This window comes from Metopolophium dirhodum, chromosome 1 (genome assembly GCF_019925205.1).
Source record: "Metopolophium dirhodum isolate CAU chromosome 1, ASM1992520v1, whole genome shotgun sequence".
NCBI lineage: Eukaryota > Metazoa > Arthropoda > Insecta > Hemiptera > Aphididae > Metopolophium > Metopolophium dirhodum.
This window is the reverse complement of record NC_083560.1, coordinates 48,808,707-48,822,326: the sequence shown is the minus strand read 5'-3', so window position 1 is coordinate 48,822,326 and position 13,620 is coordinate 48,808,707. Positions and strand designations below refer to the sequence as shown.

The following is a 13,620-nucleotide window of genomic DNA, read 5'->3' as shown; positions in this document are numbered from 1 at the left end:
GAGATCAAAAAAAGAAAACGACTTAGCTAAATGACTTTTTACTTAGGTAATACAATATTTAACAATCAGGAACAATGAATATAATTTGAATTGATTCAAAATTCACATCAAACACAATATGGAAGATTATCCACTCCAAAACCCATAGGATGAGATCTGACCCCCACGTCCCCCCCTTGTATACTCCACTGGTTTCAAGGGTGTCTGATGCAAAGCCCTGATATTAAGATAATCATATTTTAATTAGTTGGTGAAATATACGATTATAGTTAGAATATATTTATATTCACGGTACAATAGAAATACAAGTATAGAAACACTATAAAACCATGTTTATATAGTTATCTATGTATACTTAGGTAGGTACCTAAGTACCTACCTATGTGTTATTGTATTATTATATATTAGTTATTACTTATTACCAAGGTCCTAGTATAGGTACTGGTACCCAGCATATAGATGGCTATAGATCACCTGTCAACATATTTTTTTTTTATGTCACTATATTATTACTGATATAACAATAAATAAGATATGGTTAGGTTAGGTAATTCCTAGGTTAGGAATATGGTTAGGTATTTTATGATAAACAAAAAGTTCAAAAACATATTAATTCTAATTAAAAAAATAATATAGAGAGATATAATATAGTAGAATAATATATTACTACCTATTACCTACTTAAATTTTTTTTTACATCAGTAGTGATCAAAAGATAATATTTTTATATAAGAATTTTTTATACTTGAGATATTCTAAAATGTAGTTGTAGCCTTGTAGGTATTGTAGGATAATAACTAATAAGGAATAACTATGTATTTGACATCGCAATACTGAAAATCATATTTTATCTATTAAATACATATAACAACACTTTTAAATTTTAGATGTAATTTAAAATAGTTATGTATTAAAATTCGTCGGAAACGATAGATTCATAGTTGGCAATTTAGCATGAACAGTGGCAGGTGAAGTCGAATCAAAATTGGCGGAATTAATACACTCCTTATCCTCGTTAATGATATTTTTCATTTAATTATAACATTAAATTTCCATGAGTTCACAACTTGCTTAATATTATGAATGTATTGGTTTTACAATGATGTGCGTTTTTTATTTTTGTGTCTATCAACGTCTTTTGGAGCAGCTGTTAAGGAATAACGGATCCCAAGAAATGTTATAATAGAAATTACTTAAATCTTCAAGTTTAAGGTGGTTCTAGTAGAAAACTGGATTAGTTGGTACGTTGGGTGATAAAAGTAATACATTTCCAGTAATCTTCAAAAAAAGAAAATTAACTTTAAAAAGTTGCAAATTTTATGTAAAATTGATTTTGTTTTAATTCTAAAATGAACAGTTGTACAATCGTTTTATTGTTAATACCTATTTTTAACTTTTGGAATAAAACTGTCTATATCACAATTTCTTTTCATTATTTCTCTAATAAGCCTTATATGTATTTTTTTTATTGATCGAAAATAAACACCGGGAACAGGCCATTAGTTACCTATTCTATGTATTATATCAGTGGTTCCAACACAATTATGCCATACATAATACCATTGATTATTACAGGCAGGTACATTATTAATACCTACCGTTTAAAATGTTTGTGAAACATTACTATTACACATAAATATATTGCCAAATATTTAATTTACTCTAGAGTCTGAATTATATACTAATAAAATGTTTATTACAAAGTCCTATTAATTATTTCTTTCTAGTTTATTTACATTAATTATTATATAATTTATGTTTTCAATTAATTTGGCAAGGTGTTCTCACACTCTTATATATCTATACCAGAATTAACATTAATCAATTTATATTTTATTTTCATATATAGGTAATTTGTGAAAGGTCATATTTTTTTATCACATCCCCAATTGTAGTCCATACATACATGTTTGATGTTTCTATTATTTTAAAATGAGCATAATTTATTATTATAATTTTTATAAAATGATTAAAGAAATGAGGTTTTTTTTTTATCATATTTCTAATTTTAATAGTTGAATAACAAATTATAATTCTATTTTAATTCTATAAACAGTATTTTTATTAAAAAAATGTTTCGTTTTGTTTAAATTTCATAAAAATGTGTTACCTTATTCCAGGGTTACAAAATTTATAGAAACGTTATATTTGACAAAAAGCGATTGAAATTTGTAAACGTAATTACTAATTATAACGGAAAGCGATAATCAAAAATAATTATATAACTACTGCAAACAAAACATAACGATTAACAAAATATATATATATATACATATATCATTAAACAAAATATAATGTAAAACGTAATTTATAGAACATCATTGAAAAAAAAATAACGTAAAACGAAATAATTTGAAATTCATTTATTTAAAAGTTATATTGGTTTCGTAGAAATATTTATTTCATGCATACGGACATTATAATTGACTATAATATTATATTCCATATCCGGGTCATTACCTGCCCGCATTAGTTATTATTAATACATTTAATAAGTATTAACACTATTATAAATAACTATGAGCGCAAAACTTGTATAACGTTTTAATTATAAATAACGATAAACGCAAAACTTGGATAACGTTTTTATTGTGAATAACATAAAATAGAGTTTTTTTTCAAATGCAATATTGTAATATCCCTGCCTTATTAAAATGTTTACCAAATAACATTCGCGTTTAAAATTTATTTTTTGAGTGTTTTGGTAGTCTATTATTATTGAAAGGTTGTTAAATTCTTAAACTATATTTAGACTAATATAAATGTTTACTGCGTGGGTAAGCGAAATTCAGGTTCCCGAAAAAATGTAGTCAAGTGAAAGTTTGACTGTATTTCAATAATATTGACTTTTTTAGAAATGTATCAACATTTTGAAATAAATATAGGTACTTACCTTATTATTTTGTTTAGCGCTTTAAATATGATACGAAAATAATATAGGTAGGTAGGTAGGTAAAAGGTAAAAATAATTTTTTATACTTAAGTATTAAATATTAAAAATATTAAAAAAAATTAATGACTAGGTTAGTAACCTATTCAGTTGACATAGTTTTAAATAAAAAATGGGACAATTATTCCAATAAAAATGCTCGTGTTAGTCAAATATTGGTTACTCACAGTAAAATAAAATATGATGATGTATATAATAAAATATCATATGTTTAATAGGAAGATATGGTGTGTTTATCATGTACTGCGACCGGAGAGAGAGTTTGTCTTGCAGCAGAAGGATTTGGAAATCGGCACTGTTACTTAGAAAATATTGCCGATAAAGTAATAATAAATATCCAATCATTTAAACAAAACAATAAACTAATTATAATTTTTTACAATATATTGTAGAATATTCCACCTGACTTGTCACAATGTGTTTTTGTCATTGAACAAGCGTTATCTGTGAGGGCTTTACAAGAACTAGTGACAGCTGCAAGTTCTCAAGAGGTAATTAAATTATTATTTTGAATTTGTTCAAACACTTTATTATTTTTAACTATACGTCTATACATTTGTTTTTAGGGAAAAGGTGGAACTGGATCCGGACATCGAACATTGCTATACGGAAATGCTATTTTATTGCGTCATCAAAATAGCGATATGGTTTGATTATAAATAAATAAATATCCGTTAAAAAAAGGAAATAAAATAAAAAAAAACTTTATATAAAATATTTTCAGTATTTAGCTTGTCTATCAACAAGTTCATCGAATGATAAATTGTCTTTTGACGTTGGTCTACAAGAGCATTCACAAGGTGAAGCTTGTTGGTGGACTGTTCACCCAGCATCGAAACAACGATCAGAGGGTGAAAAAGTTCGAGTTGGAGATGATTTAATTTTAGTGTCCGTGGCAACTGAACGGTATTTGGTATGTAAAAATATCTCGTGTTGTGAAACGAAACGAAAAAAAAAATAATGTTTTTAATATGCAATATAGCACACCGCCAAAGAAAATGAGTTATCTGTAGTAAATGCATCATTTCATGTAACTCATTGGTCAGTACAACCATATGGTACTGGTATCAGCAGAATGAAATACGTTGGTTATGTTTTTGGTGGTGACGTACTAAGATTCTTTCATGGCGGAGATGAGTGCTTGACAATACCATCGTCGTGGAGCAATGTTTCTGGACAAAAGTGCGTATCAAAAATTAATTAAAACTAATTTTGAATGTGTGTACTTGTAGAGTATTTTGGAAATTATAAATTTGGGTGAATTTATTTTAAAATATAAAAATGTAATATTTAAATTGTTTTTTAAATAATTATAATCATATATTTGAACTCGAGTGAACTATTTCAAAATGGGTCCTATATTGCAGAGAAATTATTCAGTTATCTGCAAGCATTATTCGACTATTGTATTTAATATATTAATCTATATTATTATTAGAGATGTTGAGAGTATTATTCCCAGTGTTGTACTGATTAACATTGGTACAGTAAGGCAATCATATTTGGGGCCCCAATTCAGCATAAAATTTGATAGGATATTATCTAGATTCTATAGTGGCTAAAATGGCCAAATTCTATTTCCAGAGGATCTTAATATATTGTTACAATAAAATTTGAAAAATTTGAAAAATCCAGTCACAATTTTTTTTTATAATCATTTAAAGTTCAAATGTTGACAAAATACCTACCTACGTAAAAATCACGAAAATTTGCAAATTATTTTCAGTTACAAATTCATAATAATTTTTTTTGCTGGCTCAAAAAGTTTGAAATTTTATTACAAAGTTCCTCATAAGTTGTTATAATAGCAGGGTAAAAGTTGCCTACTTCAATAGTAATAATATTCTAAAATATACTTAGTAATATAGGCTACAACGATTGTATATCATTGTATTAAAATTTAACACAAGGGCCCTAATATGGCAGTTAAAAAATATATAAAATACAATCACAATTTTTTATAAGCATATCAAATTTTGACAAAATACCTACGTAAAAATCACGAAAATGTGCAAATTATTTTCAGTTAGAAATTCATAAAATTTTTTTTATAAATCTAAGATTTCAAAATTTAATACAATATTTCTCATAAGTTTGTCTACTTTTATCAAAAAATAAATGTCTACCGGAAAGTCATATTAGGTATTTATGAGCGTTTGAAGTACAAATTTTTACAACATTGGATATTCACTGGATTTTTCATGTACCGTTTTTCTTATTTTGTTGTAATTTAAAAACCAACGACCGTAGATAGTTAGGTACTTAAAATGTACACTATATCTTCAATTTATCAGTTCTTAAATTGGTAGGTACTTGATAATATTTTCAAAATATTTCGACTCGTTTTTAGTTGTTTATGGCAATTTTAAATTTTAAATTTTTTTAGATTTTGTTCTGTAAATGAAAATAAAATTTTCTTATCTGGGTTAAGAAGTTTTAAAATTTCCCAAAATATTTTTATAATGAAAGTTGAAAAATATTAAAAATACATGGGCACATTTTTTTTATAATCATTTAAAGTTCAAATGTTGACAAAATTTATCAAATTTAAATTAGAAAAAAAAAGGTGGATAAGTGGATGTCGCTCTGCTGTACAGTAGGTTAAAGTGGGTCACTGTAATGGATGGTATTAAATTTGAATTCAATGATATAATATCATTGTATAAGAAAAACGATTCTGAGCGAAAACGGTCAGTCAGCCTATGATATTACAAAGTATATTTGATGATATTATTGTGAATAAAGTAATTTATATATAACCTATTTACGTGGAGCCTTGTTTTAAATTTTCAATCCTTAGCCATAAAAGTTAAACATTTTATACATTTTTAACTACAAAATAATTAATAAATTATAAATTTGATAAATGGTGTCAAAATTTGAACTTTAAATGCTTATAAAAAACAATTGTGCCTACGTATTTTTAATGTTTTTCAACTGCTATTAGAACGATATATCAGGAGCCTTATATTAAATTTTCACGCTTTTTTACCCAACAAATAAAATTTTATTGATATTTATAGAAAAAGAAACTAAAAAAATTGAAAACTGAAAATGTCCGTAAACCGCTTAAAAAGAGTCAAAATATTATCGTGTATAGAAAATGCTAATATAAACATTCAATGAAATTTTCAAGTATCTACAGTCATTCGTTTATTAATTACAATAAAATAAGAAAATTATTACATAATAAATCGAGTGAATATCAAATGTTCTAAAAATATAAATTTCAGACGCTCATAAAAATTTAATTTAAGTTTCTTGTAGACATTTTTTTTTTTGATGAAGGTAGACAAACTTATGAGTAATCTTATTTTACATTTTCAAATCTTAGATTTAAAAAGAAAAATTTTTATGAATTCTCAACTCAAAATAATTTGCTAATTTTTGTGATTTTTCCGTATTTTGTCAAAATTTGAACTTTAAATGCTTATAAATAAAAACTGTGACTAAGGATATTTAATTTTTCTCATCTGCCTTTGAAACAATAACCTAGGAGCCTTCTATTAAATTTTCAAGCTAAAAAAAATGCTTTTTTAGCCCGACAGATAAAATTTTATTGATATTTATAGAAAAAAAAACTAAAAAAAATGGAAATTAACAATGTCCGTAAACAGCTCAAAATAAGTTAAAATATTTGGAAAAATATTATGGTGTATAGGAAATGCAATTATAAACATTCAGTCAAAATTTCATGTCCCTACGGTCTTTTGTTTTAGAGTTACACCAAAAACCAAAATCAATTTTCTCGAAAACAGATTTTGCGTAAAAATTCCCGTTTTACCTTAATTTTTCTTTTGTTTTTCACGTCGTTTGTGAAAACTACTGGGAAATTTTTACTTTTGACCCCCAAAGTACCAACTAGATTCACTTTTCTATCAGAAAAGTTACTGTTGAAGAAAATCCAAGCACTTTTACTGTCCTAAAAGGTGTTGACAGACACAAAAAAAAAAAAAAACACACATCATTGTAAAATCAATACATTCATCGCTTCGCTCAGAATCTAAAATGATTTTGTAGTTAAAAATTTATAAAATGTTCAAATTTCAAAGCTAAGAATTGAAAATTTAAAACAAGGTTCCTCGTAAATAACTAATAAATTACTTTAATAACAATAATATCATCAAATATACTTAGTAATATAATATCATAGGCTGACTGACCACTGGCCGTCTTCGCTCAGAATTGTTTTTCGTATACAATGATATTATATCATTGAATTAAATTTTAGGACCATTTATTACATTTACCAACATGTAACCCACTGTACAGCAGAGTGCCACCCACTTGCCCACCTTTTTTTGTTGATTTTGATTAAAATATAAGAATATTATAAATCTAGGTACCAGATAATATAACAAACCAATATTAATTAGTTGAAGGTTTTTTTTGAATTTTTGTCGATTATTTCAATAATTTTTTAACATTTATACGATGACAAATTTAAATGATTTATCTAAATGGTTATTGGTTATTGATTTTGCTTCATGAATTGCTTAATAGAAAGCCTACATGTCTAATAACGACTAATTGATTTTATCCAACTCTTTAGTCAAGAAATATTTGAAAATAAATTAATCAGAAAATTACATAAATATTACATATTAAGTTTGTTTATGGCCATGTTTTTATCGATGCACTTATGACGAATAAAACTAATAAATATAAAATAATTATTATAACTATATTTCTAGTTTTTTTTTTATAAATATATTTTAAAACCTTATAATGGATATAATATTTCTTGTATTTATCGTAATTTAGTATAGTAATTTATGAAGGCGGAAGCGTTATGAGTCAAGCAAGGTCATTATGGCGTTTGGAGTTGGCTAGAACTAAATGGGCCGGTGGGTTTATTAATTGGTATCATCCAATGCGAATAAGACATCTGACCACCGGACGGTATTTAGGCGTCAATGAAAACAATGAATTACATTTAGTTTGCAGGTAAACTATGTGTTTATAATTAACAATATGATAATTATTAAACATACTTTTATTTTAACAAAATATTTAAGTGTTAAAGTGTCTAATATTATTTGTAAACACACGATTGTATTATAGAGAAGAAGCCACTACTGCATCGTCTACATTTTTCTTACGTCAAGAAAAAGACGATCAAAAAATAATTTTAGAAGACAAAGATCTAGAAGTAATTGGTGCACCTATTATTAAGTATGGTGACAGTACAGTGTTAGTTCAGCATTCTGATACAGGTTTATGGTTAACATATAAGGTATGTATATTGTAAATTTAACATTTAAGAGGCGTAATAATATTTGTAGTATTAAAATATATTAATTTGATTTATTTTATTAAATAGCTAGTTATACTTATAGATACAAATGTTTTTATGCTCAACAATATATTTTTCTAAAGATTATTCTTATAAAAAATATGTTTATTTATTTTTTATTAAAATTTGTATTCGATAACACGCTGTTAATAATTATAATAAAGTATCACATAAAAATAGATTCTCCATACTTTTTAACGCACATTTTTAAAAACTTTTATTTATAGTGTTAGAAAATATATACCATTTGACAATTTGTCAATGGGTAATATGTACAATATATTATATAAAAGTTATAAGCATATATATATATATTATACCTATATTATATGCGTATGCAGTTAATGATAATAAAAAATATATTTAGGTAAACTATCCAAATGATACATAATATAATATTTGATTCAGCTAGCATTAATAATTATTATTACCATAATTCTGTAATAGCTAATTTAATTTTTTGTTTCGAAATTATATATTTACAAAAATAATTCAATATATAAAATATAATTTAGTTTCCTCAAATAATTTAAAAGGTTAAATTTAACTAATATTATTATAAATTGTTGGTTTAGTCTTATGAAACAAAAAAAAAAGGTGTTGGTAAAGTAGAAGAAAAACAAGCAGTATTACACGAAGAAGGTAAAATGGACGATGGATTAGACTTCAGTAGGAGTCAAGAAGAAGAGTCCAGAACTGCTAGAGTGATACGCAAATGCTCGTCGTTATTCACACAGTTTATTTCGTTAGTAGATATCATACGTTTTGGAATTTGTTTTATTTTAACAACATTTTATTTATATTATGTAATGCATTTATAGTGGCTTAGAGAATTTACAAAGTAACAGACGTTCGTCATTATTTTGTTCATTCGTTAATCTTAATGAAATGGTCATGTGTCTAGAAGATTTAATAAATTACTTTGCTCAACCGGAAGAGGATATGGGTAAATACAGTTGTAAAATAATTAATTTATTACATAATGAATTCTGAAGTAGGTACTTAATAATACTAACTAATATTTTTTTTTTTTTTTATTTACTATAGAACACGAAGAAAAACAAAATCGATTCAGAGCATTAAGAAACAGACAAGATTTATTTCAAGAAGAAGGCATATTAAATTTAATCTTAGAAGCTATTGATAAAGTTAATATTATCACATCTCAAGGATTCATGGTCAGTTTAGCTGGTGATGAGTCTGGACAAAGTTGGGATGTGATTTCTGGTTATTTATACCAGTTGCTAGGTTAGTTTTATAAATAGCCATCAGACTTATGCTATTATAATGATATCTACATGTATACTAATTTTAATTTTAATTTTTAGCTGCAATTATTAAAGGCAATCATACCAATTGTGCTCAATTTGCTAACACTAATCGATTAAATTGGTTATTCAGCCGATTAGGATCTCAAGCATCCAGTGAGGGAACTGGTATGTTAGATGTACTTCACTGTGTTCTCATCGATTCTCCAGAAGCTTTAAATATGATGAAAGTGTGTGATAGACATTAAATTATATACATTAGATAATTTAACAATTATTAAACGGAAAAACATTTTAGGATGAACATATTAAAGTAATAATATCTCTTTTGGAAAAACATGGTCGTGATCCAAAAGTGTTGGATGTTTTATGTTCTCTGTGCGTTGGTAACGGTGTAGCCGTAAGAAGTTCACAAAATAATATATGCGATTTCTTATTACCAGGAAAAAATTTACTTCTTCAGACCTTACTTGTTGACCATGTAGCAAGGTATAATAACTTCTATAAATTATAGGTACATTTAAAATAATTTAAAGACATTTTAATTAAATTCAGTATTACAATTTTAGCGTACGTCCCAATATTTTTGTTGGTCATGTAAGTGGATCTGCTGTTTATAGAAAATGGTATTATGAAGTGGCAATAGATCATGTAGAACAAACTACTCATTTAAATCCACATATTCGCATTGGATGGGCAAATACTGCAGGGTAATTAGAAAGTTTAATCAACTTTTTTAAATAGTTTTTTTTAACAACTTTAACTTTCTTTTACAAAAACCTTTTGTAAAGTAATTATTTTTTCTGTTTTGTAAAATTGACATAATGTAAACTAATAATATAGGTTTGAAGGTAATTTATTTTAAGTTTTTTTGAGTTACCTATAGAAATAATGTAAAATGATTTTCAGTTATGTTCCATATCCTGGTGGTGGAGAAAAATGGGGTGGAAATGGAGTTGGGGATGATTTATACTCTTTTGGATTTGATGGATCATATTTATGGACAGGTAAATACTAAATTTAATATTTTTTTTCGTAACAGTTTATTGAAATATTTAAAAAAATATACATAAATATATAGGAGGACGTAAGTCAGAAGTGATGCCTGGTACACAAATTTCTAATATTAAAAAAAGTGATGTAATCGGATGTGCATTAGATTTAACTATTCCAATTATAACTTTTACACTGAACGGTCAATTGGTCCAAGGCGCCTTCAGAGACTTCAATTTAGATGGGATGTTTTTCCCAGTAATTAGTTGTTCGTCAAAAGTCAGGTAACATATAAGATACATTTTGTATTGTGTTGTTCTTACAAAAATCATATTTATAGCTGAAGATTTTGAGACATTACTCTCATGGAATATATATGATACATAAACACTAAACACCGTAATCTACTCCTCTGAAATATAAATCTACAGTGTCAATTTTAATGTTATACAGTTAATATGTTTAGTGATTTTGAAATAGTTAGAACTACATACTTACCTTTAAAACGCCTAGGATAAAACTGAAATATTATCATTTTTTCTCTACCTTTTTTAGATAAATTGTCAATTAAACATAGGTGTTATATAAATGTTTAACTTAACCTCGTATAATAATTTGATATTATTTTTCATGTCTAAAATGAATATTTATTTTAAATTGTTTATTGGATTTAATATAGTTGTCGTTTTTTATTGGGCGGAGATCACGGCCGATTGAAGTTTACTCCGCCAGATGAATTTTCTCCCCTATTTGAAACTTTACTGCCTCAACAAATTTTAACAATCGATCCGTGCTTCTATTTTGGAAACCTAAATAAATGCGTGCTCACGGGTCCATGGTATGTTGAAGACGATACAGCTTTTGTTCCAAATCCGGTTGATACATCGATGGTACTATTTTTAAAATATTAAACAAATGATATAACGAAATTATGCTTTTACGTACATTTTTAGGTCACCTTGCCAAGTTACATAGAAAATATTAAAGACAAATTAGCAGAGAATATTCATGAAATGTGGGCAATGAATAAAATTGAAGCTGGTTGGCAATATGGTGATAAAAGAAATGATACCAGGAAGTTTCATCCATGTTTAATACAGTTTGACAAGTTGCCCCCAGCCGAGAAGCGTTATGATTCTCAATTAGCTGTGCAAACGCTCAAGTAAATACAAAATATAAAGGTTTATTTTCATTCGTATATTTAATTTTCAAAATTCCACAGAACGGTTATTGCATTAGGATATCACATATCTATTGATAATCCACCATCCCGCATTAAAACGGTCCGGCTGCCCAACGAACCATTTATGCAATCCAATGGATACAAACCAGCACCACTAGATTTATCTGCCATAATTTTGTCAGGAAAAATGGAAGAGTTAATAGATCAGCTAGCTGAGAATACACATAATCTATGGGCAAAAGAAAGAATACAGCAAGGATGGACATATGGATTAAATGAAGTAATGTTTTTTTTTTATATTTTTGACTTTCCATCACAAAATAAATTAATACAATTATACCAGTGTTATTTTTGTAAACATATAAAATTAATAGGTATAATGTATGGTTTCATATAATTATTTCGTTGTCTAACAAATATTATAAATATTTAAAATAAGGAAATATTTAAAATTGAAAAAATGTCTATAACTAAATTTGCCACCACCTAGACATTGTTTTCTTATTACAGTATATTTTATAATATCGTATTATTTTGGTATTCTGATTTATTTGTATTTATCCACTATTGTATTATGTACTCATCTGTATTTTGTATTTTTTTTAAATATTTTTTCACATGAAATTGTTTAGGAATTACAAATGTTGCGTAGTCCTCATTTAGTACCGTACAGCAAAGTAGACGACGCTATTAAAAAAGCTAATAGGTAAACTTCAATTGTATTAAATTCTAAGAAACAATGACGTTGTATTGTAAATTTTTATTTATTTAACAGGGATACAGCAAGCGAAACAGTTCGCACATTATTGGTATATGGTTACAATTTAGATCCCCCGACCGGAGAAACGAACGAAGGTAATTTTATTTCTTATAATATGTGGAAACGCATCTTTAAATTTATATATATTTCTGATTATTAATTTTTTTTTATGTATTGCGCATAGCGACACTCCTAACAGATGACAACACTAATAGATATTTGACGTTCAGAACATACCGTGCTGAAAAAACATACGCCGTTTCAAGTGGAAAATGGTTAGTGAAAACTTGTTATAAATATTTAAAATAATTATATAGTTGACTGTTATTTTACCAAGGTACTTCGAATTTGAGATATTGACAAGTGGACCTATGCGGGTTGGATGGGCAAGGTTTACATGTTCTCCGGGTTATCAAATCGGTAGTGACGAAAATTCTTGGGCATTCGATGGCTATAACGTCTGTATTTAAAAAAGAGTAAATTTCAATGAAAAATAATTTTTAAATAAATTGTATTTTAAAGGAAGAAAAAATTTACATGGGGACAGCCGAATCATTTGGTAGACAGTGGCAAGTTGGAGACGTCGTAGGAGTGTTTTTAGATTTAATGGACCACACAATAAGCTTTTCGATGAATGGAGAATTACTAATGGATACGTTGGGAGGGGAAACTACATTTTCTGAAGTCCAAGGAGAAGGATTTGTACCTGCGTTTACGCTGGGACTAGGGCAAAAAGCAAAATTAACTTTTGGTCAAGACGTTAACTCTTTGAAATACTTCACGACTTGTGGGCTTCAAGAAGGATATGAACCATTTTGCGTGTATGTACCAAACAAAATATCTACCCATGATTTTTACAATAAGAAAAATTGTCATATTTGAATATTTTAGAAACATGAAAAGACCTGTAACATACTGGTATACAAAGGATCAACCAATTTTTGAAAATACTGATGATTTTTCGTCTGTTATTGATGTTACAAGAATACCAGCTGGTTCAGATACACCCCCGTGTCTAAAGATAAGTCATAATACATTTGAAACCATGGAAAAAGCTAATTGGGAATTTTTACGACTATCTTTACCTGTCATATGTCTACCAAGTTTTATTGAGTTAGTATATTTAAATAATATTATTACTTAATTCGTAAGACAATTTACATAAAATAT

At 26.9% G+C, this 13,620-nt stretch overlaps 2 protein-coding genes across 2 annotated transcripts in view; one reads left to right on the top strand and one right to left on the bottom strand.

The window, feature by feature from the left end:
• The window catches only part of LOC132935959 (rho guanine nucleotide exchange factor 6), a 223,271-nt gene that overhangs the window by 104,140 nt on the left and 105,511 nt on the right, over positions 1 to 13,620 (bottom strand). The window lies entirely within an intron of this gene.
• Positions 1 to 13,620, top strand: part of LOC132934149 (ryanodine receptor) — a 62,751-nt gene that overhangs the window by 5,289 nt on the left and 43,842 nt on the right. Inside the window, exons 3-26 of the mRNA XM_061000425.1 lie at positions 3,169 to 3,273; positions 3,343 to 3,441; positions 3,517 to 3,597; positions 3,675 to 3,863; positions 3,933 to 4,132; positions 7,715 to 7,897; positions 8,015 to 8,186; positions 8,822 to 8,991; positions 9,068 to 9,192; positions 9,294 to 9,494; positions 9,575 to 9,744; positions 9,813 to 10,003; positions 10,084 to 10,224; positions 10,424 to 10,521; positions 10,596 to 10,791; positions 11,187 to 11,397; positions 11,461 to 11,669; positions 11,730 to 11,970; positions 12,323 to 12,396; positions 12,466 to 12,545; positions 12,635 to 12,725; positions 12,788 to 12,908; positions 12,973 to 13,271; positions 13,342 to 13,563. Coding sequence (XP_060856408.1) covers positions 3,169 to 3,273; positions 3,343 to 3,441; positions 3,517 to 3,597; positions 3,675 to 3,863; positions 3,933 to 4,132; positions 7,715 to 7,897; positions 8,015 to 8,186; positions 8,822 to 8,991; positions 9,068 to 9,192; positions 9,294 to 9,494; positions 9,575 to 9,744; positions 9,813 to 10,003; positions 10,084 to 10,224; positions 10,424 to 10,521; positions 10,596 to 10,791; positions 11,187 to 11,397; positions 11,461 to 11,669; positions 11,730 to 11,970; positions 12,323 to 12,396; positions 12,466 to 12,545; positions 12,635 to 12,725; positions 12,788 to 12,908; positions 12,973 to 13,271; positions 13,342 to 13,563 — 3,869 coding nt within the window. The remainder of the gene's footprint in view (positions 1 to 3,168; positions 3,274 to 3,342; positions 3,442 to 3,516; positions 3,598 to 3,674; positions 3,864 to 3,932; positions 4,133 to 7,714; positions 7,898 to 8,014; positions 8,187 to 8,821; positions 8,992 to 9,067; positions 9,193 to 9,293; positions 9,495 to 9,574; positions 9,745 to 9,812; positions 10,004 to 10,083; positions 10,225 to 10,423; positions 10,522 to 10,595; positions 10,792 to 11,186; positions 11,398 to 11,460; positions 11,670 to 11,729; positions 11,971 to 12,322; positions 12,397 to 12,465; positions 12,546 to 12,634; positions 12,726 to 12,787; positions 12,909 to 12,972; positions 13,272 to 13,341; positions 13,564 to 13,620) is intronic.